The 25,949-nt window shown below is 47.0% G+C and overlaps 1 protein-coding gene across 2 annotated transcripts in view; it reads left to right on the forward strand.

The window, feature by feature from the left end:
* LOC140459642 (anthrax toxin receptor 1-like) overlaps window positions 1–25,949 on the forward strand; it is a 149,689-nt gene that overhangs the window by 20,445 nt on the left and 103,295 nt on the right. For both annotated transcript variants that reach the window (XM_072553955.1, XM_072553954.1), the window contains exons 2-7: window positions 6,075–6,146; window positions 6,458–6,529; window positions 8,137–8,218; window positions 9,371–9,404; window positions 10,141–10,220; window positions 11,621–11,689. In XM_072553955.1, coding sequence (XP_072410056.1) covers window positions 6,075–6,146; window positions 6,458–6,529; window positions 8,137–8,218; window positions 9,371–9,404; window positions 10,141–10,220; window positions 11,621–11,689 — 409 coding nt within the window. The remainder of the gene's footprint in view (window positions 1–6,074; window positions 6,147–6,457; window positions 6,530–8,136; window positions 8,219–9,370; window positions 9,405–10,140; window positions 10,221–11,620; window positions 11,690–25,949) is intronic.

The following is a 25,949-nucleotide window of genomic DNA, read 5'->3' on the forward strand; positions in this document are numbered from 1 at the left end:
AACTGCATACAGTACTCCAGAGCAGGCCTCACTAACATGGCATGGTGGCTCAGTGGGTAGCACGGCTGCCTCACAGCTCTCAGGACCTGGGTTCAATCCCAGCCTTGGGTGACCGTCTGTGTGGAGTTTGCACATTCTTCCTGTATCTGCATGGTTTTCCTCCCGGTGCTCCAGTTTCCTCCCACAATTCAAAGATGTGCAGGTTAGGGTGGATTGACCATACTAAATTGCCCATAGTGTTAGGTGCATTAGTCAGGGGTAAATGTAGAGAATGGGTCTTTGGAAGATCAGTGTGGACTTGTTGGGCCAAATGGCCTGTTTCCATACTGAACAGAATCTAATCATCCCTCTCCAAGCGCAAGATAAAATCCCAACTCCTATAGTCCAAGTTCCGAGCCATGAAGGCGAGCATGTCAGACACCTTCATAACCACCCTCCAGGTTCAATTCCCAAAAATCACTCGCTAGTGACCTTCCTGACAACTTCTCAGCCTCATTGTGACGTGGTGATTCAACTAAAGTGCGCAAACGTGTACTTCACCTCCCCCTGCCCCACATAAACTCACTTGGGACAAAGTTAACAGACCCATACTGAAGCAACAATGAGCAGGAAGCCCACATTGAAAGGGAGATGTCAGATCAATGCTGATGGGTTATGCCAGTACAAACAGATCAGGCTGTCTCTGAGCTGGGAGCTATTCAGATGGGACTCCCTCGACAAATTAGCACCAAATTCCTCTTTTCAGATGCACTTTTCTGGAAATGTTTCATTATGTTGACAACCACTTCAGATCCTGTCTTCTGAAGGCCAAAACTCAGTTTTCATCTTTTATCAATTGCACAGGTCATGGCCTGGAGCAACACTAAGTTAGCTCTTCACAATCAACATAAAATTGCTTCAAAAATATCCCAAATGCACTACATTCCATTCTGAAGTTTGCTTGTTTATTGCTTAACTTTAGTTGTACACAGTGACTTTCTGCTACACACATCACGGCACTTGGAATAGAATACAACTTCTGCTTTGGTCTAGGTTAATGCTAATCTTCAATGTCAAACTCCTCTTGGATTAGCTTTGCTCACTCAGCAAAAACACCCTATCCCATCTCCTTTCCCTCTGCCCAGTCACATTCAGAGTAACCCACAACACAACCCATTCACTGGACCAGCTGTTATACGTTCCCTTGAGTTCAATTCATTTCAAAGCAGACCACATCCTGCTTCCCCTCCCCAACTCCTAAACATTGCACAGTTATCCTAAGTTACCCAATCATCTTTCTTTGTCTTAAATACTCTTTAACAAGCCAATCAGTAATGAGAGCAGCAGTTGGCTTTGCTCAGATTGCATTGCATTCCTGGGTGAAGGTGCTGGTTCTGAAAGTAGTTATCAGTGTAACCCTCAATTTTACTGAAATGATGTGAAGGAGCCAGTGTAGGACTGGGGTGGTTACAGTTGGATAGGTTTCTTTGGAAGCACTAGCTTTCAGAGCGCTGCTTCTTCATCAGGTAGCGAGTCCGGCAGAATCTTTTACAATAAATTCTGTGTCCTATGATCCTGCCCGGCTAGCTACCTGATGAAGAAGCAGCGCTCTGAAAGCTAGTGCTTCCAAAGAAACCTGTTGGATTGTGACCTGGTGTTTTGTGACTGTTCAGCTTTCTGACTAAAATCTCACAGCTCTTTAACTGTAGTAGGCATGTTACAAAGCTTTGGATCCCCTGGCACCGACAAACCTGCCTCAGTGAATTTCCATCAATATACTTGTCGAACGTTGTTCTGAGATAAGATTAGAATCTGAGTGGTGCAGAAAGACACCACAACCCAGCCGATCAGAACCACCCCAACTCTCTCTGGAGTATTTCACTCAGTGCTGTCTGCTACCATCCTGCAGAGTTTTTTTTAAAGAAAAACCATATTCTGTGGAACTTGCTGAGGAAATAAAGCCACAAGGTTCTGCAGTTTTAAACAAACAGGAAAACATACCCTCACAGCATTGGGCCAGAAATGCAATCCCGAATACCTAATCGGAACACTTACTTTGTAACACCCAGAATCTGGTCAGTCTGAGTAACATACCTGACATCAATCCCTGCATTGCTAGATTAGATTAGATTAGATTACTTACAGTGTGGAAACAGGCCCTTCGGCCCAACAAGTCCACACCGCCCCGCCGAAGCGTAACCCACCCATACCCCTACATCTATATCTACCCCTTACCTAACACTACGGGCAATTTAGCATGGCCAATTCACCTGACCTGCACATCTTTGGACTATGGGAGGAAACCGGAGCACCCAGAGGAAACCCACGCAGACATGGGGAGAACATGCAAACTCCACACAGTCAGTCGCCTGAGGCGGGAATTGAACCCGGGTCTCTGGCGCTGTGAGACAGCAGTGCTAACCACTGTGCCACTATGCCGCCCACACAGTTAATGAGAACCTCAATGACAATGTGGCTCTTCATCATTTATTCAACGTCACCAGGGATGACAATTCTTCACTTTGCTGATGTCACCCTGAAGCCCCCCTCTCAAGAATCATTCTGTCACAGACTGCCTCAATGCCTGTCCCTGTTCAAGGCAATCACACTCGTGTCCTGGATTAATATTTATCTGGACTCTGAAACTGTATTCCAGTCGTCATTAACAAGCAAAACTGACAGTGAGTTTCATCAAACCAGTGTGTCCCTGAGTTTACCCAGAGATTTGCATTCATTAAATATTGTTCATAGGTATTTCAAATCCCACTCTCAGCCACACTGATACATCATCCTCACAGTTTCCTTCTGAGTATGTCATGACTTCCCCTAACACAGAATCAATAACCTTCCCTTTTTTTTGAGTTTCCCACAACTTCTTCATACTCCTGACTCCCAATCCCAGGTGCTTCCTAATTCCGAGACCTTCTTCCTGAGTTTGTTCAAGCAATACTACCCTGCTCTTCCCTCATTCTTTCCTACAGGACTGTAAGAAACCAGCACTCTCTCTCTCTCTCTCTCTCTCTCCCCCCCCAGCTGTCTGTGACCTGGGAACTGATTTTTGCTGACCCTGAACTGTCCCCATTGACCTCCTGAAACCCTTGCAGTCACTGACCTTGGATGGGGCTGAATCAAATGTTCCCTTTGGACGTTTTCACAGAATGCTGACTTTCAGCACATGGGAGGTTTTACATACACAGTTCTGGGGAAGGGTCACTGGACCTGAAACGTAAACGCTGCCAAAACTGCTCGGGTTTTCCAACAGTTTCTGCTTTTGCATCTGGTTTTCAGCATCCGTAGCTCTCTGGGGTTTTGTTTTTAACCATCCAATTTCCTGCCTTCTCCCCACAGCTGTGAACATAGTTCCTACGTAACCAATCTTTGAAAGCCCCCCTTTCGAAGGCCACAATTGTCCCTGAGTCCATCACTACTTGGAGGCAGTGTATTCCAAACCCTGACCACTCACGGTCTGAAAATGTTGCTTCTCACCTTGTAAATGGTTTCAAATCCATGTGCTGTGGTTCTCCACCCATTTAGGAAGAGGAACAGGGTACAGCCATCTGCTGTGTCCTCACCTCTTGTGTTCTTGTGAAGTTTGATCAGATTTCCTCTCTGCCTTCTGCTCCCCATGGGCAACAGTACCAACCTTTCTGATCTAGCCCCGTAACTGAAGCTTCTTGTCCGGAACAGTGGATATGGGAAATCTGTGACCAAAAGTGAACATGCTGGAGAAACACAGCAGTCTGGCAGCATCTGTGCAGAGACGAGGTGATTTTTCCAGGAATTGCTGTGTTTGTAGCAGTACCTGAGCCCTGTGCTCTCCCCGGTGTGGTCACATCCTTCCGACTGTGGTGCCCAGAAGTGTGCACAGTTTTCCAGCTGAGGTCTCATCGTGTCCCATCTCTGAAGATTCCTCCCCATCTCTTGCTGCCTCTCTGTCTCTGAGGTGACCCTTCCAACGTACCTGTCTGTCTGAATTCCTGGTCACTGTGCTGACACCTCTCTCGATGTGGCTGGTGTTTGATCAGACAAGCAAAGAATGCTTTGGGGTGTTTGATTACGTTGAAGCCACGAAATTGTCAATGTATGTTGTTGCTGTGTGTTGTAACATCACTCCAGACAGTTGGCACCATGTGGGATAAAAGAGTTGACGGAGTTGTCATGGATACTGAAGACCCTGTGGCTACACTCTACACCATTGACTGGACCAGTCAGTCATTAAAGTTACCAATAAAAGCTAATTGGCCGTTTGGCTCAAGGCAAAGGGGTTGATTGCCTTGAAGCATGGGGACGTGTGATAAGGTTGAGACTTCACATCACATGTTCCTGCATGCAGCCATAATGTGGCGAACTCCCCCTCTCAGTGACATGCAAACACTATAAGTGGCAACAATCTCTTTGTGTTTCAGATTTCCAAGGCCTTTTACCATTTAGATTACCTTACAGTGTGGAAACAGGCCCTTCGGCCCAACAAGTCCACACCGACCTGCCGAAGGGGAATCCCTACATTTACCCCTTTACCTAACACTGCGGGTAATTTAGCATGGCCAATTCACCTGACCTGCACATCTTTGGACTGTGGGAGGAAACCGGAGGAAACCCACGCAGACACGGGGAGAATGTGCAAACTCCACACAGTCAGTCACCTGAGTCGGGAATTGAACCTGGGTCTCTGGCACTGTGAGGCAGCAGTGCTAACAACTGTGGCACCGTGCCGCCCAGTGGCTAGCACTGATGTTTAGGAAATAGTTTACACCTCTATGCTTCCTACCTCACATTTTCCCACATTATATTCCATCTGCCACATCTTTGTGCAGTCTCCCAGCCTGTCCAAGTCCTTCCACAGCCTCCCTGTTTCCTTGACACTACCTGTCCCTCTACCTGTCTTTGTGTCATCTGCAAACTCAGCATCAATGCTCTCAGCTCCTTTGCCCAGATCGTTGATGTAGAACGTGAATAGCTGTGGTCCCAACACTGAACCCCTGTGGAACTCCAGTCGTCACTGGCTGCCATTCCAGCGAAAGACCCCTTTCTCCCCACTCTCTGCCTTCTGCCAGTCAGCCAATCCTCTATCCATGCCAGTACCTTGCCCCTAACACCGTGGGCTCTGATCTTGTCCAGCAGCCTCCTGTGCAGCATCTTATCAAAGACCTTCTGGAAATCCAAGTCTACCACACACATTGGCTCTCCTTGGTCTCACTTACTCCCTCTCTCCTCAAAGAATTCAAACAGATCTGTTCACCATGACCTCCCGATGACGAGGCTGTGTTGACTCAGTCTGATTTTACTGTGCATCAGTACACTCCTGTTAGCCTTGCTTCAGCCAGTTTCTTACCCATAACTGTATTTCATCTCTCACCACCACCACCACTGCAGAAGCTAAAGTGATCAGGTTTCATGTGGGACTTGACCAAATGTTTCTTGGTAGGTATATTCCTGGAACAGGTCAGGGAACGGTTAAATCAGGCAGGAGAGTGATGTTCCAATGGATTGGTGATTCTACAACCAAAGGTCACTGGACTTCAGAAGGATGGGTGGGGGAGTCTGATGGAAACCTGTCAAATTCCAACAGGATCAGAGAGGGTAAACACAGAGAGATGTACCTGATGAGCAGGGATTTCAGAACCAGGAGTCGCAGTCTTAGGATACGGGGTAGGCCGCTTTGGACTGAGCCGAGGAGAAATGTCTTCACCAGGAGAGTGGGGAGCCTGTGGAATTCTCTGCCACTGAGAATATTTCCAATGGGGAATGAGTAGGGGTCTTAGGGCTAAGGGATTAAATCAGGAACAGGGGAGTAAGGGTGGAGGATCAGACCACATCGAATGGCAGAGCATGCCGCAAGGGGCCGAATGGCCTACTCCTGTTCCTGCTTTCTGTGTTTCCAGATGACATTCAGTCTTCCCCTGGATAATTAATCCCATCACTTGACGTTGAATGGAAAGAAGATTAATGGATGACAGATGAAGCTTGATGTGACAAATGTTAATTTTGTGCAGACCAGTTTCAAATGTCCTTGAAAGAGAAAAGACGATACAGAATGAAATAGTTTAAGAATGTGCCTGGAAGACTAATGGGTGTATCTGAATCTGTCCTTACAGGTCGGGGAGTGTTCAACATCACTGGAATGAAATTTTCTTCTTTGTCGATCATTTAGCTCACAAGTTCATCAGGTAAGACATGCTCACCTTCACACACACACACACCGACAGACACAGAAACACAGACATACACACACACACACACAGACACAGACACACACATCGACAGACACAGAAACACAGACATACACACACATACACAGACAGACAGACAGACAGACACACACAGACACACACAGAGACACACAGACATACACACACACAGACAGACAGACATACACACAGACAGACAGACAGACACACACACACACACACACACACACCTTGCCTCAGAGTGAGGCAGCAGAGACAGAGAGATGACTGGCCTCTTTGTTCTTTTCCAGCCCCCAGCTGAGAATGTCTTTTATTGTCTTCTCAACCAGAGGGACAACACTCATGACCTTAACCGAAGACAGGTGAGTAAAAAGCTTCCAGTGACCCCCCCCCACAGGAATGTGGGAACTCCCAAAGGACGCCATTTAGCCTGCTGTTTCTGTGCTGTCCCTTCAGAAACCTCCCCAATTTTATCTTCCCCACCTCCTCCTCCCCAGCCCACTCCGAGCCCTGCAATTTATTGTTGAGAGCTTTCTTGAATCCAGCTTCCTTAGATGACATTACCCAATTTCCCTTGGAGAGTCTGAGGATGTTTGGTGATTTTCTGCAGACCATCCTGCAGCTAGTCCACCCTGCTGCTCCAGAACATCAATGCTGAAGGGAGGGAGTGGATAATGGAAGTCAACGTTTATGCCTGATTTGAGCCTCCAACCATATTTTCTCATGGAAGTCTGCTGTCTGAACCCCTCAGTTCCTACTCCCTCATGCATTTGTTGAGCTTGCTGATAGATCCCACGTGCCCCATTCACTTGGAACACTGCCCCATGATCAGACGTTGCACATTCTCACCATCCTGTAGCTGAAGAGTTTGCATTGAATTTCTGGGTGACTGCCTTGTTTGCACAGCTTCAACTTCCATTCTGGTCCACAACAGTTTGCATTCTCTCTGGGTCGATTTGATCGGGGCTTAGATTTTCATTTATTATTGTCCCACGCACTGAGATACAGTGGAAAGTATTGTTTTTTTCATGCTAACCTGACAAATTATATCTTAAATAAAGACATCAGGGTAACAGAAGATAATGCAGAATGCAGTGTTCCAGCGACAGAGAAGGTGCAGGGAAAGATTAATGTTAATGTACAAGAGGTTCATTTATAAATCTGACAGGAATGTGGAAGAAGCTGCTCTTCAATCTGTTAGCTTGTGTTTTCAAACTTTTTGATCTTCTGACTGACATTTGAGCTCTTATATTTTTAATTGCGAGAGCAGGACTGCGTAAGCTCAAATTTAATATTTTTCAAGTTAAATCATTGGATCCCCGAAGCGTGGAGGCAGGCCATTTGGCTCATCGGGTCCACATCGACCCTCCCTCCGAAGAGCATCCCACCCAGACCAACCCTTGGGCACTACGGGGCAATGTGGCATGGCCGATCCACCCTGACCTGCTTGTGTTTGGACTGTGGGAGGAAACTGGAGCACCCCCACACGTACACGGGGTGGGGGTGGGGGGGCAGGGTGGGGAGGGGGGGGGGAGTGAATGTGCAAACTCCACACAGACAGTGGTGGAATTGAACCCGGGATCCCTGGTGCAGTGCTAGCCACTGAACCACCGTACCACCCCAGAGCTTGACCTGGTGTTACTTCATGAATGCACCCTCACTGTGGTTTGAGAGCACTGCACCAAAATCCATGCTTTGGGAATGTTTATCGTTGAGCTGTCCTTCGAACATATTCCCTTCAAACATCAGAGAAATAAATTCCAGCCATATCTGAGGTTAGGCTGTGGCCAGATAATTGCAGCAAGGACATGGGTAACCTCCTGGGAGTCCAGGTTAAAAATCTCCAAAAGAAAGACTCGATGGAAATCCATCCCTCAAGGCCAACATTCCTCTCGAGGTGATGAGAATGGTGCCAAACCCTGAACCTCTTTTCAATCCCTGTGTTTGTGTTTCTGTTCTGTTTCACCAGGGAACAAATTCGCAAAGGACTAGAGGAGCTGCAGATGGTACAGCCTGGTGGGGACACCTACATGCATGAGGGCTTCGAGAGGGTACGTTGTTGGGAAAGCTGGTTGTGGGCATTGCGGGAGAGTGAGTGAGCGAGCCAATTTCCCCGTCAGTCATTCAGGCTGGTTTTGGAAAGGGGGAACGTGGGACCAGTGTGGGGGACTGAGTAAAACCAGGGGAATATAGAGCAACGCTGACACCTACCCCCACCCTGGTCACTGCTGCACATCAGTACAGCTCAGCGTAGTCTCTGCACGGATATGTATCCGATGTAGGAGCTTGGGTTTGTGAAGAGCAAGGTTCCAAACACCTTGTCTTCTGGTCCCATATGGACTGTGGTCCATCTGACCCAGCTTTGAGGGCAAGCCTCTGCTCTCTGGTCCCATCCTGGAGAACAGCAGCATCAGGTTATTCAGACCAGAGGAACTCAGAACATGCACAGGCCACTCCTGTCTACACTGCCATTAATGAGATTGTGGCTGATCTGATCAACCTCAACTCCCCTTTCCTCCCTTTTCCCCCTTCCTGATTAAAACTCTCTCTGTCTCAGCCTCGAATACACATATGCATGGGTCTGATCTGACAGTCACCATGGAGACTTGGTTTACAGGGGGCTGGGAATGAAATATTCAGGACGCTGTGACCTCTTGAGAGGACAGGGAGGGAGTGAGGGGTGGGGATTGGGCTTGAAGTGGAGTAAGTAGGAGAGCCAGAGCTGAATTTGAACTGCAAGATGTAGCGTCTATCCAGGTGGATGTGAGAAATAACAGGGAAATAAGGAGCGGTTGGAATTTTCCGTGTGTTCTCGAACAGGAGCTGTTTGGAGGGACAGGATCCACAGTTATTTCTCACTGTGTCTGCAAGGGTTCTGTTCCTGAGTATCCCCCAGGAATGATGAAATTGGCAAGTGCGGAGCTCAGTAAGAGTGGGTTAAAATGGTTAAAAATATCACTGATATGTGAGCTTTGCCCATGGATGTGGATTTTTGTTTATGATTTGTGGGTTTGTGGAAACAGAGGATTTACAGTAAATCAGGAGTTAATGACGATAATGGAACAAAGGTAGGGCAGTAAATGTGGGTGAGTTTAGTCTTCATGTAGATTAGGGTTCAGTGTCACGCAGCATGCAGAACAACAACATCTGATTTTGACTGAGTGTGGGAGTCCCAGCTTTTAACTGCTTCTCATTTTTTGCAGGCCAGTGAACAGATTTACTACTCAAGTGCTGAAGGTGAGTCAGATCACTGTTGTTGGCACCATCACTGCACTGCATCTGAATGATCCAAAACACTGTCCTGCACTGGAGTGCCAGTTTGCAGCTCCTTAACCACCAATAATCACATCACATAACAACAACCTGCACTGATGTGGCACCTCCAACATGGCAAACTGTGCCAAAGCACTGCACAGCAACAGTGACCTCAGAACCGGGCTACAGAAGAAGATGACTGCAGCCTACTCCTGAAATTGAAATGGAGATGTTCAGGAACCTTTTCTCAAGGACAAAGATAAATAGCAGCAGGAGAAGGCCATTCTGCCCTTCGAACTTGCTCCGCCATCATCCATCTGCTTTCTCCCCACGCGCAGACAGATCAATCATGCAGAGCATACTGGAGGGGCTTGTTAATTGGTTTGTTTGTGAACAGAGAGGCTCTTTGAACAGCACTGCTGACCGTCATATTGCCTGACTGTTTCAAGTCAGGGAGAGCAAGTTAACTGCTGGATGCTGCGCACTTGCTGCAAATTTGCACATCTTTTCTCCAGTGTTCAGAGAGAACAGAGATGTCATTTCTTCCTATCAAAGTGCATGACCTCTCACATTCCAATATGAAACACCATGGGCCATTGTCTTTTTCACCACTCACTGGTGGCAGGGAAAGACCATATTGCCGCTGTACCAGCGTTGTTTGCTTTGAGAGGAGTGAGGAAGGTCTCCTGAAGTAATCGAGTCCTGTTTCATATTGCAGGTTACCGGACTGCCAGTGTCATCATTGCCCTGACAGACGGTGAGCTCATGGAGAATCTCTTTTACTACGCAGAGAGAGAGGTAAGACCCCACTGTCAAATCCTACTGACTGGCAAAACTGTGATGCAATGTGGCCCCCCCTCTGCATCACAGGATCCTGTAAATGCAGAAACATTTGCTTCAAGTGTGTGTGACAATGAATGCACTGCAGAGCCACCCGAAACCTGTGGGAAACACTTCCACTCAACATGGTTGCACTTTGCTTTTCAAATCTTCATTTTTGGCCCAGGATTCTCTGCTGTAGTTGACCACAAGTGGTGTGGCTCATGACCTGAGCTTCAATTCATCCTTTCCGTGAGGATCTGCAACCCTTGTTTCATTAGAATCATGACAGTGTGCACAGAGGCCATTCAGCCCATACCAACCCTCCAAAGAGGATCCCACTTTGTCCAGGTGACAGAAACAGAAGCCAGCCCCAGTTCCTGGGGAGTCTGCCTTTGGTGAGCCTTGGCACATTCCAGCAAGGACTGTGGGTTAGACCATTCCAGAGAAGAAGCTGCCTGGCAGAATATCACAATCAAGTCATTCACTCAAAGGGCTCTCATCCTGCTGTGACTCATTGCAGCTCAGCTGTCATTTCCAAAGAAATATTGTTTGATTCCTTTCTGAATACAGTGACTGCGTTCTGCATGGTAACCAGCTTCCCCTTGTGATGGCCCGGGAGCTTGCAACTGCTTCGTGGTGGGTCAGCTCCAAGGTTTACAAGACCCACAGGCATACTCGGCAAACTCTGCTGTCTCGGTATGCTCCGTACATTGAAGAGTGAGTCTAATTGTACCTGCCCCAAACACAAACAGCTTCATGATTGTGGTCATGAGTGTGCTCACTTTCTGTCAGCCCTCCTGCTTTCCCTTTCTCTCTCCAATTCTTTGTGTCAATCCCACGCAATCTCGAAACTGAAGTGGACGAGTCAGAAGACCAGTGGGTTTTCAGCAGCAACTACCCAGAGGCTGGGAATCCTGCAGCAAGTAACTCCCCTCCTGACTCCCCAAAGCCTGTCCACCATCTACAAGGCACAACTCAGGAGTGGGATGGAATACTTCCTACTTGCCTGGATGGGGGCAGCTCCAACACCGGTCAAGAAGCTCGACACCATCCAGGACAAATCAGCCCATTTGATTGGCCCCACATCCATCACCATTTACTCCCTCCACCACCGACGCTCAGGAGCAGCAGTGTGTACCATCTACAAGATACACTGCAGCAATTCACTGTTTGCCCTACCTCAGCGAAGGGTGGTGGTGAATACAGACAGGGGTTAATTGTATGATGCCTGACTGTCCTGGCCTTAAGCAGGGGAGAGCAATCGTGTTATAAATTCAGCTTGATTGCTCCTGGCTCCATGTCAAACTGGTCACCAGCTGATGTACCAGTTCCATTTCAGACTTCCCCATGATCTGCCCCCTTTCTTTCTTCCTCAGGCAGACCGTTCACGAAGTCTGGGAGCGACGGTCTACTGCGTCGGTGTCAAAGACTTCAATGAAACCCAGGTGGGTGAGCGATGTTCCCATGCGAGTGATATGGGCTGTTGCATGTGGACTGCAAGCACAGAGAGACAGAGAAAAACACAGAGGCTTGGTGGGGGCTGTAGGGGTTCCTCAACTCACTCAATTGGCTGGCTGGTCATTGACTGATGCCAACAGCGTAGGTCCAATTCTGAATAGTGTGGGTCCAATTCTGAACAGTGTGGGTCCTATTCTGAACAGTGTGGGTCCAATTCTGAACAGTGTGGGTCCAATTCTGAACAATGTGGGTCCAATTCTGAACAGTGTGGGTCCTATTCTGAACAGTGTGGGTCCAATTCTGAACAGTGTGGGTCCAATTCTGAACAGTGTGGGTCCAATTCTGAACAGTGTGGGTCCTATTCTGAACAATGTGAGTCCAATTCTGAACAATGTGGGTCCAATTCTGAAGAGTGTGAGTCCAATTCTGAACAGTGTGGGTCAAATTCTGAACAGTGTGAGTCCAATTCTGAACAGTGTGGGTCCTATTCTGAACAGTGTGGGTCCAATTCTGAACAGTGTGGGTCCAATTCTGAACAATGTGGGTCCAATTCTGAACAGTGTGGGTCCTATTCTGAACAATGTGAGTCCAATTCTGAACAGTGTGGGTCCAATTCTGAACAATGTGAGTCCAATTCTGAACAATGTGGGTCCAATTCTGAACAGTGTGGGTCCTATTCTGAACAGTATGGGTCCTATTCTGAACAGTGTGGGTCCTATTCTGAACAGTATGGGTCCAATTCTGAACAGTGTGGGTCCAATTCTGAACAGTGTGGGTCCAATTCTGAACAGTGTGGGTCCAATTCTGAACAATGTGAGTCCAATTCTGAACAATGTGGGTCCAATTCTGAACAGTGTGGGTCCTATTCTGAACAGTATGGGTCCAATTCTGAACAGTGTGGGTCCTATTCTGAACAATGTGAGTCCAATTCTGAACAATGTGGGTCCAATTCTGAACAGTGTGGGTCCTATTCTGAACAGTGTGTGTCCAATTCTGAACAGTGTGGGTCCTATTCTGAACAGTGTGGGTCCTATTCTGAACAGTGTGGGTCCTATTCTGAACAATGTGGGTCCAATTCTGAACAGTGTGGGTCCTATTCTGAACAGTGTGAGTCCAATTCTGAACAGTGTGGGTCCAATTCTGAACAGAGTGGGTACAATTCTGAACAGAGTGGGTCCAATTCTGAACAGTGTGGATCCAATTCTGAACAGTGTGGGTCCAATTCTGAACAGTGTGGGTCTAAGTCTGAACAGTGTGGGTCCAATTCTGAACAGTGTGGGTCCAATTCTGAACAGTGTGGGTCCAATTCTGAACAGTGTGGGTCCTATTCTGAACAGTGTGGGTCCTATTCTGAACAATGTGGGTCCAATTCTGAACAGTGTGGGTCCTATTCTGAACAGTGTGAGTCCAATTCTGAACAGTGTGGGTCCAATTCTGAACAGAGTGGGTACAATTCTGAACAGAGTGGGTCCAATTCTGAACAGTGTGGATCCAATTCTGAACAGTGTGGGTCCAATTCTGAACAGAGTGGGTACAATTCTGAACAGAGTGGGTCCAATTCTGAACAGTGTGGGTCCAATTCTGAACAGTGTGGGTCCTATTCTGAACAATGTGAGTCCAATTCTGAACAGTGTGGGTCCAATTCTGAACAGTGTGGGTCCTATTCTGAACAGTGTGGGTCCTATTCTGAACAACGTGGGTCCAATTCTGAACAGTGTGAGTCCAATTCTGAACAGTGTGGGTCCTATTCTGAACAGTGTGGGTCCTATTCTGAACAGTGTGGGTCCAATTCTGAACAGTGTGAGTCCAATTCTGAACAGAGTGGGTCCAATTCTGAACAGTGTGGGTCCAATTCTGAACAGTGTGGGTCCTATTCTGAACAGAGTGGGTACAATTCTGAACAGAGTGGGTCCAATTCTGAACAGTGTGGGTCCAATTCTGAACAGTGTGGGTCCTATTCTGAACAATGTGAGTCCAATTCTGAACAGTGTGGGTCCTATTCTGAACAGTGTGGGTCCTATTCTGAACAGTGTGGGTCCTATTCTGAACAACGTGGGTCCAATTCTGAACAGTGTGAGTCCAATTCTGAACAGTGTGGGTCCTATTCTGAACAGTGTGGGTCCTATTCTGAACAGTGTGGGTCCAATTCTGAACAGTGTGAGTCCAATTCTGAACAGAGTGGGTCCAATTCTGAACAGTGTGGGTCCAATTCCGAACAGTGTGGGTCCAATTCTGAACAGTGTGGGTCCTATTCTGAACAGTGTGGGTCCAATTCTGAACAGTGTGGGTCCAATTCTGAACAGTGTGGGTCCAATTCTGAACAGTGTGGGTCCTATTCTGAACAGTGTGGGTCCTATTCTGAACAGTGTGGGTCCTATTCTGAACAGTGTGGGTCCAATTCTGAACAGTGTGGGTCCAATTCTGAACAGGGTGGGTCCAATTCTGAACAGTGTGGGTCCTATTCTGAACAGTGTGTGTCCAATTCTGAACAGTGTGGGTCCAATTCTGAACAGTGTTTGTCCAATTCTGAACAGTGTGGGTCCTATTCTGAACAGTGTGGGTCCAATTCTGAACAGTGTGGGTCCAATTCTGAACAGTGTGGGTCCAATTCTGAACAGTGTGGGTCCAATTCTGAACAATGTGGGTCCTATTCTGAACAGTGTGGGTCCTATTCTGAACAGTGTGGGTCCTATTCTGAACAGTGTGGGTCCAATTCTGAACAGTGTGAGTCCAATTCTGAACAGTGTGGGTCCAATTCTGAACAGTGTGGGTCCAATTCTGAACAGTGTGGGTCCTATTCTGAACAGTGTGGGTCCAATTCTGAACCGTGTGGGTCCTATTCTGAACAATGTGAGTCCAATTCTGAACAATGTGGGTCCAATTCTGAAGAGTGTGAGTCCAATTCTGAACAGTGTGGGTCCAATTCTGAACAGTGTGGGTCCTATTCTGAACAATGTGAGTCCAATTCTGAACAGTGTGGGTCCAATTCTGAACAGTGTGGGTCCAATTCTGAACAGTGTGAGTCCAATTCTGAACAGGGTGGGTCCAATTCTGAACAATGTGGGTCCAATTCTGAACAGTGTGGGTCCAATTCTGAACAGTGTGAGTCCAATTCTGAACAGGGTGGGTCCAATTCTGAACAATGTGGGTCCAATTCTGAACAGTGTGGGTCCTATTCTGAACAGTATGGGTCCTATTCTGAACAATGTGAGTCCAATTCTGAACAATGTGAGTCCAATTCTGAACAGTGTGGGTCCTATTCTGAACAGTGTGGGTCCAATTCTGAACAGTGTGGGTCCAATTCTGAACAGTGTGGGTCCTATTCTGAACATTGTGGGTCCTATTCTGAACAATGTGAGTCCAATTCTGAACAGTGTGGGTCCTATTCTGAACAGTGTGGGTCCTATTCTGAACAGTATGGGTCCTATTCTGAACAATGTGAGTCCAATTCTGAACAATGTGAGTCCTATTCTGAACAGTGTGGGTCCTATTCTGAACAGTGTGGATCCAATTCTGAACAGTGTGGGTCCAATTCTGAACAGAGTGGGTCCAATTCTGAACAGAGTGGGTCCAATTCTGAACAGTGTGGGTCCTATTCTGAACAGTGTGGGTCCTATTCTGAATAGTGTGGGTCCAATTCTGAACAGTGTGGGTCCAATTCTGAACAGTGTGGGTCCTATTCTGAACAGTGTGGATCCAATTCTGAACAATGTGGGTCCAATTCTGAACAGTGTGGGTCCTATTCTGAACAGTGTGGGTCCTATTCTGAACAATGTGGGTCCAATTCTGAACAGTGTGGGTCCTATTCTGAACAGTGTGGGTCCTATTCTGAACAGTGTGGGTCCTATTCTGAACAACGTGAGTCCTATTCTGAACAGTGTGGGTCCTATTCTGAACAGTGTAGGTCCTATTCTGAACAGTGTGGGTCCAATTCTGAACAGTGTGGGTCCTATTCTGAACAATGTGAGTCCAATTCTGAACAGTGTGGGTCCTATTCTGAACAGTGTGGGTCCAATTCTGAACAACGTGAGTCCTATTCTGAACAGTGTGGGTCCTATTCTGAACAACGTGAGTCCTATTCTGAACCCTGTGGGTCCTATTCTGAACAGTGTGGGTCCTATTCTGAACAGTGTGGGTCCTATTCTGAACAGTGTGGGTCCTATTCTGAACAGTGTGGGTCCTATTCTGAACAATGTGAGTCCAATTCTGAACAGTGTGGTCCTATTCTGAACAGTGTGGGTCCAATTCTGAACAGTGTGGGTCCAATTCTGAACAGTGTGGGACCGATTCTGAACAATGTGAGTCCTATTCTGAACAGTGTGGGTCCAATTCTGAACAGTGTGGGTCCAATTCTGAACAGTGTGGGTCCAATTCTGAACAGTGTGGGTCCAATTCTGAACAGTGTGGGTCCTATTCTGAACAGTGTGGGTCCTATTCTGAACAGTGTGGGTCCAATTCTGAACAACGTGAGTCCAATTCTGAACAGTGTGGGTCCAATTCTGAACAATGTGGGTCCAATTCTGAACAGTGTGGGTCCTATTCTGAACAACGTGAGTCCAATTCTGAACAGTGTGGGTCCAATTCTGAACAATGTGGGTCCAATTCTGAACAGTGTGGTCCTATTCTGAACAGTGTGGGTCCAATTCTGAACAGTGTGGGTCCAATTCTGAACAGTGTGGGTCCAATTCTGAACAATGTGAGTCCAATTCTGAACAGTGTGGGTCCAATTCTAAACAGTGTGGGTCCAATTCTGAACAGTGTGGGTCCAATTCTGAACAGTGTGGGTCCGATTCTGAACAATGTGGGTCCTATTCTGAACAGTGTGGGTCCAATTCTGAACAGTGTGGGTCCTATTCTGAACAATGTGGGTCCTATTCTGAACAGTGTGGGTCGAATTTTGAACAATGTGGGTCCTATTCTGAACAGTGTGGGTCCAATTCTGAACAGTGTGGGTCCTATTCTGAACAGTGTGGGTCCAATTCTGAACAGTGTGGGTCCTATTCTGAACAGTGTGGGTCCAATTCTGAACAGTGTGGGTCCAATTCTGAACAGTGTGGGTCCAATTCTGAACAGTGTGGGTCCTATTCTGAACAGTGTGGGTCCAATTCTGAACAGTGTGAGTCCAATTCTGAACAGTGTGGGTCCTATTCTGAACAGTGTGAGTCCTATTCTGAACAGTGTGGGTCCTATTCTGAACAGTGTGGGTCCTATTCTGAACAGTGTGGGTCCTATTCTGAACAGTGTGGGTCCAATTCTGAACAGTGTGGGTCCAATTCTGAACAGTGTGGGTCCAATTCTGAACAATGTAGGTCCAATTCTGAACAATGTGGGTCCAATTCTGAACAGTGTGGGTCCTATTCTGAACAATGTGAGTCCAATTCTGAACAGTGTGGTCCTATTCTGAACAGTGTGGGTCCAATTCTGAACAACGTGAGTCCTATTCTGAACAGTGTGGGTCCTATTCTGAACAACGTGAGTCCTATTCTGAACAGTGTGGGTCCTATTCTGAACAGTGTGGGTCCTATTCTGAACAGTGTGGGTCCTATTCTGAACAATGTGAGTCCAATTCTGAACAGTGTGGTCCTATTCTGAACAGTGTGGGTCCAATTCTGAACAGTGTGGGTCCAATTCTGAACAGTGTGGGTCCAATTCTGAACAGTGTGGGTCCAATTCTGAACAGTGTGGGTCCAATTCTGAACAGTGTGGGTCCTATTCTGAACAGCGTGGGTCCAATTCTGAACAGTGTGGGTCCTATTCTGAACAATGTGAGTCCAATTCTGAACAATGTGGGTCCAATTCTGAAGAGTGTGAGTCCAATTCTGAACAGTGTGGGTCAAATTCTGAACAGTGTGGGTCCAATTCTGAACAATGTGAGTCCAATTCTGAACAGTGTGGGTCCAATTCTGAACAGTGTGGGTCCAATTCTGAACAGTGTGAGTTCAATTCTGAACAGTGTGGGTCCAATTCTGAACAGTCTGGGTCCAATTCTGAACAGTGTGGGTCCTGTTCTGAACAGTGTGGGTCCTATTCTGAACAATGTGAGTCCAATTCTGAACAATATGAGTCCAATTCTGAACAGTGTGGGTCAAATTCTGAACAATGTGAGTCCAATTCTGAACAGTGTGGGTCCAATTCTGAACAGTGTGGGTCCTATTCTGAACAATGTGAGTCCAATTCTGAACAGTGTGGGTCCAATTCTGAACAGTGTGGGTCCTATTCTGAACAATGTGAGTCCAATTCTGAACAGTGTGGGTCCAATTCTGAACAGTGTGGGTCCTATTCTGAACAGTGTGGGTCCTATTCTGAACAGTGTGGGTCCAATTCTGAACACTGTGGGTCCAATTCTGAACAGTGTGGGTCCAATTCTGAACAGTGTGGGTCCTATTCTGAACAGTGTGGGTCCTATTCTGAACAGTGTGGGTCCTATTCTGAACAACGTGAGTCCAATTCTGAACAGTGTGGGACCGATTCTGAACAGTGTGGGTCTAAGTCTGAACAGTGTGGGTCCTATTCTGAACAGTGTGGGTCCTATTCTGAACAGTGTGGGTCCAATTCTGAACAGTGTGGGTCCAATTCTGAACAGTGTGGGTCCTATTCTGAACAGTGTGGGTCCTATTCTGAACAATGTCAGTCCAATTCTGAACAATGTGAGTCCAATTCTGAACAGTGTGGGTCAAATTCTGAACAATGTGAGTCCAATTCTGAACAGTGTGGGTCCAATTCTGAACAGTGTGAGTCTAATTCTGAACAGTGTGGGTCCTATTTTGAACAGTGTGGGTCCAATTCTGAACAGTGTGTGTCCTATTCTGAACAGTGTGGGTCCTATTCTGAACAATGTGAGTCCAATTCTGAACAATGTGGGTCCAATTCTGAACAGTGTGGGTCCAATTCTGAACAGTGTGGGTCCAATTCTGAACAATGTGAGTCCAATTCTGAACAGTGTGGGTCCAATTCTGAACAGTGTGGGTCCAATTCTGAACAGGGTGGGTCCAATTCTGAATAGTGGGGGTCCTATTCTGAACAGTGTGGGTCCTATTCTGAACAGTGTGGGTCCGATTCTGAACAGTGTGGGTCCGATTCTGAACAACGTGAGTCCTATTCTGAACAGTGTGGGACCGATTCTGAACAGTGTGGGTCCAATTCTGAAAAATGTTGGTCCTATTCTGAACAACGTGAGTCCAATTCTGAACAGTGTGGGTCCTATTCTGAACAGTGTGGGTCCTATTCTGAACAGTGTGGGTCCTATTCTGAACAATGTGAGTCCAATTCTGAACAGTGTGGGACCGATTCTGAACAGTGTGGGTCTAAGTCTGAACAGTGTGGGTCCTATTCTGAACAGTGTGGGTCCTATTCTGAACAGTGTGGGTCCAATTCTGAACAGTGTGGGTCCAATATTGAACAGTGTGAGTCCAATTCTGAACAATGTGGGTCCTATTCTGAACAGTGTGGGTCCAATTCTGAACAGTGTGGGTCCAATTCTGAACAGTGTGGGACCGATTCTGAACAGTGTGGGTCCAATTCTGAACAGTGTGGGTCCTATTCTGAACAGTGTGGGTCCTATTCTGAACAGTGTGGGTCCAATTCTGAACAGTGTGGGTCCAATTCTGAACAGTGTGAGTCCAATTCTGAACAATGTGGGTCCTATTCTGAACAGTGTGGGTCCAATTCTGAACATTGTGGGTCCAATTCTGAACAGTGTGGGTCCAATTCTGAACAGTGTGGGTCCAATTCTGAACAATGTCAGTCCAATTCTGAACAATGTGAGTCCAATTCTGAACAGTGTGGGTCAAATTCTGAACAATGTGAGTCCAATTCTGAACAGTGTGGGTCCAATTCTGAACAGTGTGAGTCTAATTCTGAACAGTGTGGGTCCTATTCTGAACAGTGTGGGTCGTATTCTGAACAGTGTGGGTCCAATTCTGAACAGTGTGGGTCCAATTCTGAATAGTGTGAGTCCAATTCTGAACAATGTGGGTCCTATTCTGAACAGTGTGGGTCCAATTCTGAACAGTGTGGGTCCAATTCTGAACAGTGTGGGACCGATTCTGAACAGTGTGGGTCCTATTCTGAACAATGTCAGTCCAATTCTGAACAATGTGAGTCCAATTCTGAACAGTGTGGGTCAAATTCTGAACAATGTGAGTCCAATTCTGAACAGTGTGGGTCCAATTCTGAACAGTGTGAGTCTAATTCTGAACAGTGTGGGTCCTATTCTGAACAATGTGAGTCCAATTCTGAACAGTGTGGGTCCAATTCTGAACAGTGTGGGTCCAATTCTGAACAGTGTGGGTCCTATTCTGAACAATGTGGGTCCAATTCTGAACAATGTGAGTCCAATTCTGAACAGTGTGGGTCCAATTCTGAAAAGTGTGGGTCCTATTCTGAACAGTGTGAGTCTAATTCTGAACAGTGTGGGTCCAATTCCGAACAGTGTGGGTCCAATTCTGAAAAGTGTGGGTCCAATTCTGAACAGTGTGAGTCTAATTCTGAACAGTGTGGGTCCAATTCCGAACAGTGTGGGTCCAATTCCGAACAGTGTGGGTCCAATTCTGAAAAGTGTGGGTCCAATTCTGAACAGTGTGAGTCTAATTCTGAACAGTGTGGGTCCAATTCCGAACAGTGTGGGTCCAATTCTGAAAAGTGTGGGTCCAATTCTGAACAGTGTGAGTCTAATTCTGAGCAGTGTGGGTCCAACTGAGGTGAGGTGACCATGTCCCCCCTCCCCCCTCCACCTCTCCACTCACCCGAGGTGATGGTAACCCTCAAATCCTACCTGCAGCAGTCATTGCCCGGCCCCACTCTCTCTTTCTTTCTCTCTGTCTTTCTCATACACACACACACTCATGAGACAGTAACCCTATGGTGTGGTAAGACTGTGATAAGATTTATTATTCTTACATGTACCCGAGTCCGTGAAAAGTTTTGTTTTGTGTGCAGTACACACAGATCATACCTGGGCTGGATTTACCTTTCACCAGAGGGAAAGAAGACCCTAGATTGTAGCTTCTGTGTGGCTTGGACACTGTCACGATGGTTGAAGATCTTTGGTTTGTAATCCTGGCCCTACTTTCCCTTCACGGTATCAGGTTTGCCACTTTGATGGAGAGACATTCCATCCATAACCACCTCATAATTTGTTCCATTCAACACTGGTTTGGAGTATGCTCTTTCACTTGAATTGGAAACAAACTCTTCAGTGAGATGATCCATCTCAGATGCACCAAGTGGTTTTACAGGTGGGCAGATGGGCAGATGGGAGGGCAGTGTTGTCCTATTGAGGTGGCTGGTGTTACTGAGTGCTGTGCACACACAGACTGAGACACTGGCCATTCCCTGCCTTGTGTTCGAACAAAAACCCAGTCCAACATTAGACCTTTGCTCAACTTTGTTCACCCTTTCCAGAGCTCCACATTCCTGTGTGGTATCTGCTGCGAACGCTGTGTTTCAAGCCAACCAATGATCCCAGGTATTGATGGGAATGCAGATTGGCAGCTCAGCCACTGACCTGCGCTTCTGCTTCAAAAAAACAAAAGGAGTAATTCACAAAGCAGATGGGAAATCGAAGCAGGCATTCCAATGATTCCTTGAATTCAAGGAATTGAAACTTGGCCAGCTTTCAAATGTGGGGCTCCAGTGAAAGCTCCCCGACTGAACAAACACAGATTCGGGATCTTTGGAGAAATGGTTCCACGTGGCCCTGGCGAGTGGATGGGGGAGGGGGTACCTGTCACTCAGTCTGTTCACACCCCTCCTCCTCTCCCCCACTCTCCTGCTCTGTGCATCTTTCCCTGGCTTTTCACCCACTGCCCTTTCACGGGAGGTTGTGTCCCAACGGTACGTTCCGACGCTTTCCAGGATAACCTATAAGTCAGACGTGATCCCTGTCTCCAGTCGTGTGGATTAAAAGCCCACAGTGCTTCCAGTTTGAGCTGGCTGTTTTCCTTAGAGCGTCAGAGGTTTATAGTGGTTTATAAAACCATGAGGGGCATGGATAGGGTAAATAGACAAAGTCTTTTCCCGGAGGTGGGGCAGTCCAGAACTAGAGGGCATAGGTTTAGGGTGAGAGGGGAAAGATATAACAGAAACCAAAGGGGCAACTTTTTCATGCAGAGGATGGTATGTGTATGGAATGAGCTGCCAGAGGAAGTGGTGGACGCTGGTACAATTGCAACATTTAAAAGGCATTTGGATGGGTATATGAATAGGAAGGGTTTGGAGGGATATGGGCCGGGTGCTGGCAGGTGGGATGACATTAGGTTTGGATATCTGGTCAGCATGGACGAATTGGACCAAAGGGTCTGTTTCTGTGCTGTCCAGCTCTATGACTCCATGACTCAGCATTGCTTCACTCAGTGTGCATTGACAGAGACACTGCTGCCTGCTCCATGTGGGGACATACAGGGGAGGTGAAGGCTTCATGGTATTGTCACAGGACTGTTAATCCAGAGACACGGGCCATGTTCTGGGGAACCAGGCTTCAATCCTGCTATGGCAGATGGTGGAATTTCAATTCAATAAAAAAATCTGGAATGAAGGGTCTTATAATGACCATTGTTGACTGTTGGAAAACCCCATCTGCTTCACTCATGTCCTTTCGGGAAGGAAACTGCCATCCTGACCTGGTCTGGCCTACATGTGACTCCAGACCCACAGCAAGGTGGTTGCCTCTTAACTGCCCTCTGGGCCATTAGGGATGGGCAATACATGCTGGCCCTCATCCCATGAGTGAATAAAAACATGTCATATTTGGTGTATTGGAGCAGATTGTTTAGGATGGGCTCCCCTTACTATCCCATTGACTAGTAAAGTCCCACCTTCCAACATGGGAATTAATAGGAGCAGGCTATTCAGCCCATCATACCTGCGTTGCCAGACTTTCAACCTCAGCCCTTTCCCCTTCCTGACCCCTGACCTTTGGTGCCTTTAACATTTGGAAAGAGCCACTGCTGATTTCCCCTGACCTTGGCTGAGGAGAGGGTCTGTTAGCCTGGGAGGGGTCTGCGGTAAGGTTGGGTGCTTCAATCCAGTCACTAAGGAGTAGCATGACTCCTAATGTTCCAGGGCTTGATGGCCAAGGTCGGTGCTTTTGAGAAGCTGCAGCCTTCATTCTTCGGCCAAACCAAAGAGGAGGACTACTTGCTGCTCCGTAGTGCAGAGTTACACCCTCAGATAGCTCAGCATCGACTCTCCATAGCTCTCCATCGGCTCTTTCTGCCTGGAGGACAGGAACTCTTCTCATTCTGAGCAGCTGACTGGATCACGGGATTGTAACAGTGCAGAATGAGGCCATTCGGCCCAATGTGCCTGCACCAGTTCTACTCCCTAGCACCAATGTCCTCCCTTCACCCCATCTCCCTGCACACCATTTCTCCCTCAAATACCCACCCCGTGCCCCTCTTGAATGCCTGCACTGAAGCTGCCTCCAGCCCATTACCAGACAGTGCCCTCCACACCCTAACTCCTCACTGGGTGGGAAAGGGTCTATCTCCCATCACCCTCACTTCGGTTCCACCTCACTTTAAATCCATTCCCCTCCCGTTCTTGTTCCTTTTCCAAGTGGGAATGGTCTCTCCCAGTTTACTCTGTCCAGCCCACTCCTGACTGTGAAAACCACAATCAGATCTCTCTCTCAGCCTTCCCCTCTCCCAGGAGAACATTCCCAACCTCTTCAATCTATCCTCGTCGCTGGAGTTTCTCATCCCTGGAACGGTCCGTTTGAGTTGCTTCCACACTGATTAGCTCAACATCAAACCTGCGAAAACATGACAATCTGACTCTCCTTTGGACAATGTAACTTTTCACTTCAATCAGGGGGCAGGAATACCAATCACAAGATAAGACGAGAGAATACTCGATGAATCACAGGATGAAACGAAGGCTGCTGTGTCTGAATAAACATGGCATTTGAGGTGGCTGGTGTTGGACTGGGGTGGATAAGGTCAGAAGTCACACCACACCAAGGTTGATATGAAATTACAAAGCATGGCAGCGCTCAGAAAGTATATGATTTCAAATCCATCAGTTGGTTGAAAACCTGGTCGCGTGTGGTTTGTGACATTTGCAACAGTTTAGGTGAGCCGCAAGTTGAAATCTAAGGAATAAGAATGATCCAGGAGCAAAGACAGAGACATGGCTGCAGGGTGACAGGGATGAGGAACTGCATATTAAAAGGTGTGGGACATTTCAGAAGGAGAGGGAAATGGTGGAGGGGTGGCTCTGTTCATTAATGCTAGCCCCAGAAAGAAGAATGACCTAAGTTCAGGAAACCAGCCTGTGGAAACAGTTCAATCGTGTCAGAGAGTCACCTGAACAGTAACTGTTCGGTAGGGTGGAGTCAAAATAATTGTAGCTTGGTTCAGAAATAATCATGGCAGGCTTCCATCAGGACATCGGCAAGAAAGATCAGATGCGGACAGATGAACAGATGGTGAAGAGGAGTTTCTGGAATGTTTTGTGACAGTTTTCAATAAGAGCATGTTCTGGAGCTGAGTGGATAGATCTGGGATGAGATGGGATTAATTCATGACCTCACAGTGAAAGCATTCCGAGGTAGCAGCAATCACAAGATGATTGAATTTTACCTTGGGTTTGAGGGACAGAGGAGTGGGTCCCAGACATTTCTGTAAAACTTGTGAAAAGGCAGTCCTGTGGGCATGGAAACAGGGCTGGCTGCAGTGAATTGGCCAATGAGGTTGAAAGATAGAATCCACAGAACAGATCAGTTCTCTGTTGAAGGTGTCATTCAGAGAAGCTCTATCAGGTTGGGATGACAGTGTGGTTTCTGAGGAGAAAACAGACAGGCTGGTATCCATTGGAGTTTAAAGAGTAAGGGGTGACTTGGTTGAAACAGATAAAATTTTGAGGGGTCTTAAGAGATTGATGTTGAGAGGAATCACTGTGGGAGAATGTTGAACGAAGAATCACTGAGGGAGCATCCTTCCTTATATAAGGTGCTCAGAAGTGAACACAATGATTTGGAGAGATGCGGTGTTACTTTCTTTGCTTTTACACTCTATGCCTCTATTTATAAACCCCAGGATCCTACCAACCTTCTTCCCAACTGTTTCAGCTTGCCTGGCCACCTTCAGCAAATCATGCAAATGAAACCTGAGCTCCCTGTGCTCCTGTCCTGCCCACAGAGTTGGACCATTGAGCCTGTACTGTCTCTCCATGTTCCTTCCCCCAAAATACATTCCCTCACATCTCCCTGACAGACAGCTGCCCATTTGGCTAATATGTCAATGTCAGCAGCATCCTCACAGTTCACCCTGCTCCCTGGCTTAGTGTTAGCTGAAATATTCGAGATTTTGCCCTCAATACCCATCTCCAAGTTGTTGACATAAAGCCGAAAAAAAATCAGGGTCGCAACGTTGATCCCTGAGAATCACCACTTCCAGCGAGTCTCCCATCTCTGAAATGCCCAACCATACCAATCCTCTGTTGCCTACCTTTTAGCCAACTTCCAATCCAATACTAGCAAGGACCCATGAATCCCAACCATTTCCAGTTAGCTAACCAACCTGCTGTGTGGACCGGATCAAATGTTTTCTGAAAGTCTATATGAACAATATCCGCAGCACTACCCTCATCCACTGCCTGGGTCACCTTATCCAAGGAGTCCATGACATTTGTGGGATGTGACCTGCTGTTTTCCAAGACCATGTTGACTGCCTGTTCAAAAGAGAGTTGCAGGAAGAGGAGATAGGCACATTGCTGTGGACAGCAGTGGGCTCGTGCATTCAGTTTGGGGTCAAAACACACAATCCCGTCAAAGGCTCGACAGAACCTTTCTCTCTGTGATGATGCTGCCCTTTAACAGGGTTGTGTTGTTGGTGGTGTTTTTCAAGAGGGGTTGTAAAGGCAGAGGTGTCGATTTTTCTGGAAATTGTTACTTTGAACAATGAGAGGGGAGTGGTCAGTTCTCCCAGTCCAGGTTTTTAAAAATCTAGTTTGGTTCAGTTTTAGCAAGCAGTCAGAAAACTGCTGGGGAGTGAGAGAAGCAGCTCCAGTGAAAAGAGGTTCCATGCTTTAGCAGATGTTTCTTACCTGAGCTTTCTCTCTGAAATCTCTCCGGCCTGTAAGAACCTGTGTTTGAACTTACCGTTTGCCAAGGGATGTTGCGGGGATTGGAAGACCTTTGTTAAGTTGTGATAGAATTGGTTGGGATTTCAGAGAAGTTAAGTTAGTCTGAATTCAGTTTTCTTTTGTTCATGTTTGAACTGTAGTGTGAAAATAAATTCTGGGTTG

Source organism: Chiloscyllium punctatum, chromosome 35 (assembly GCF_047496795.1).
Source record: "Chiloscyllium punctatum isolate Juve2018m chromosome 35, sChiPun1.3, whole genome shotgun sequence".
Classification (NCBI taxonomy): domain Eukaryota; kingdom Metazoa; phylum Chordata; class Chondrichthyes; order Orectolobiformes; family Hemiscylliidae; genus Chiloscyllium; species Chiloscyllium punctatum.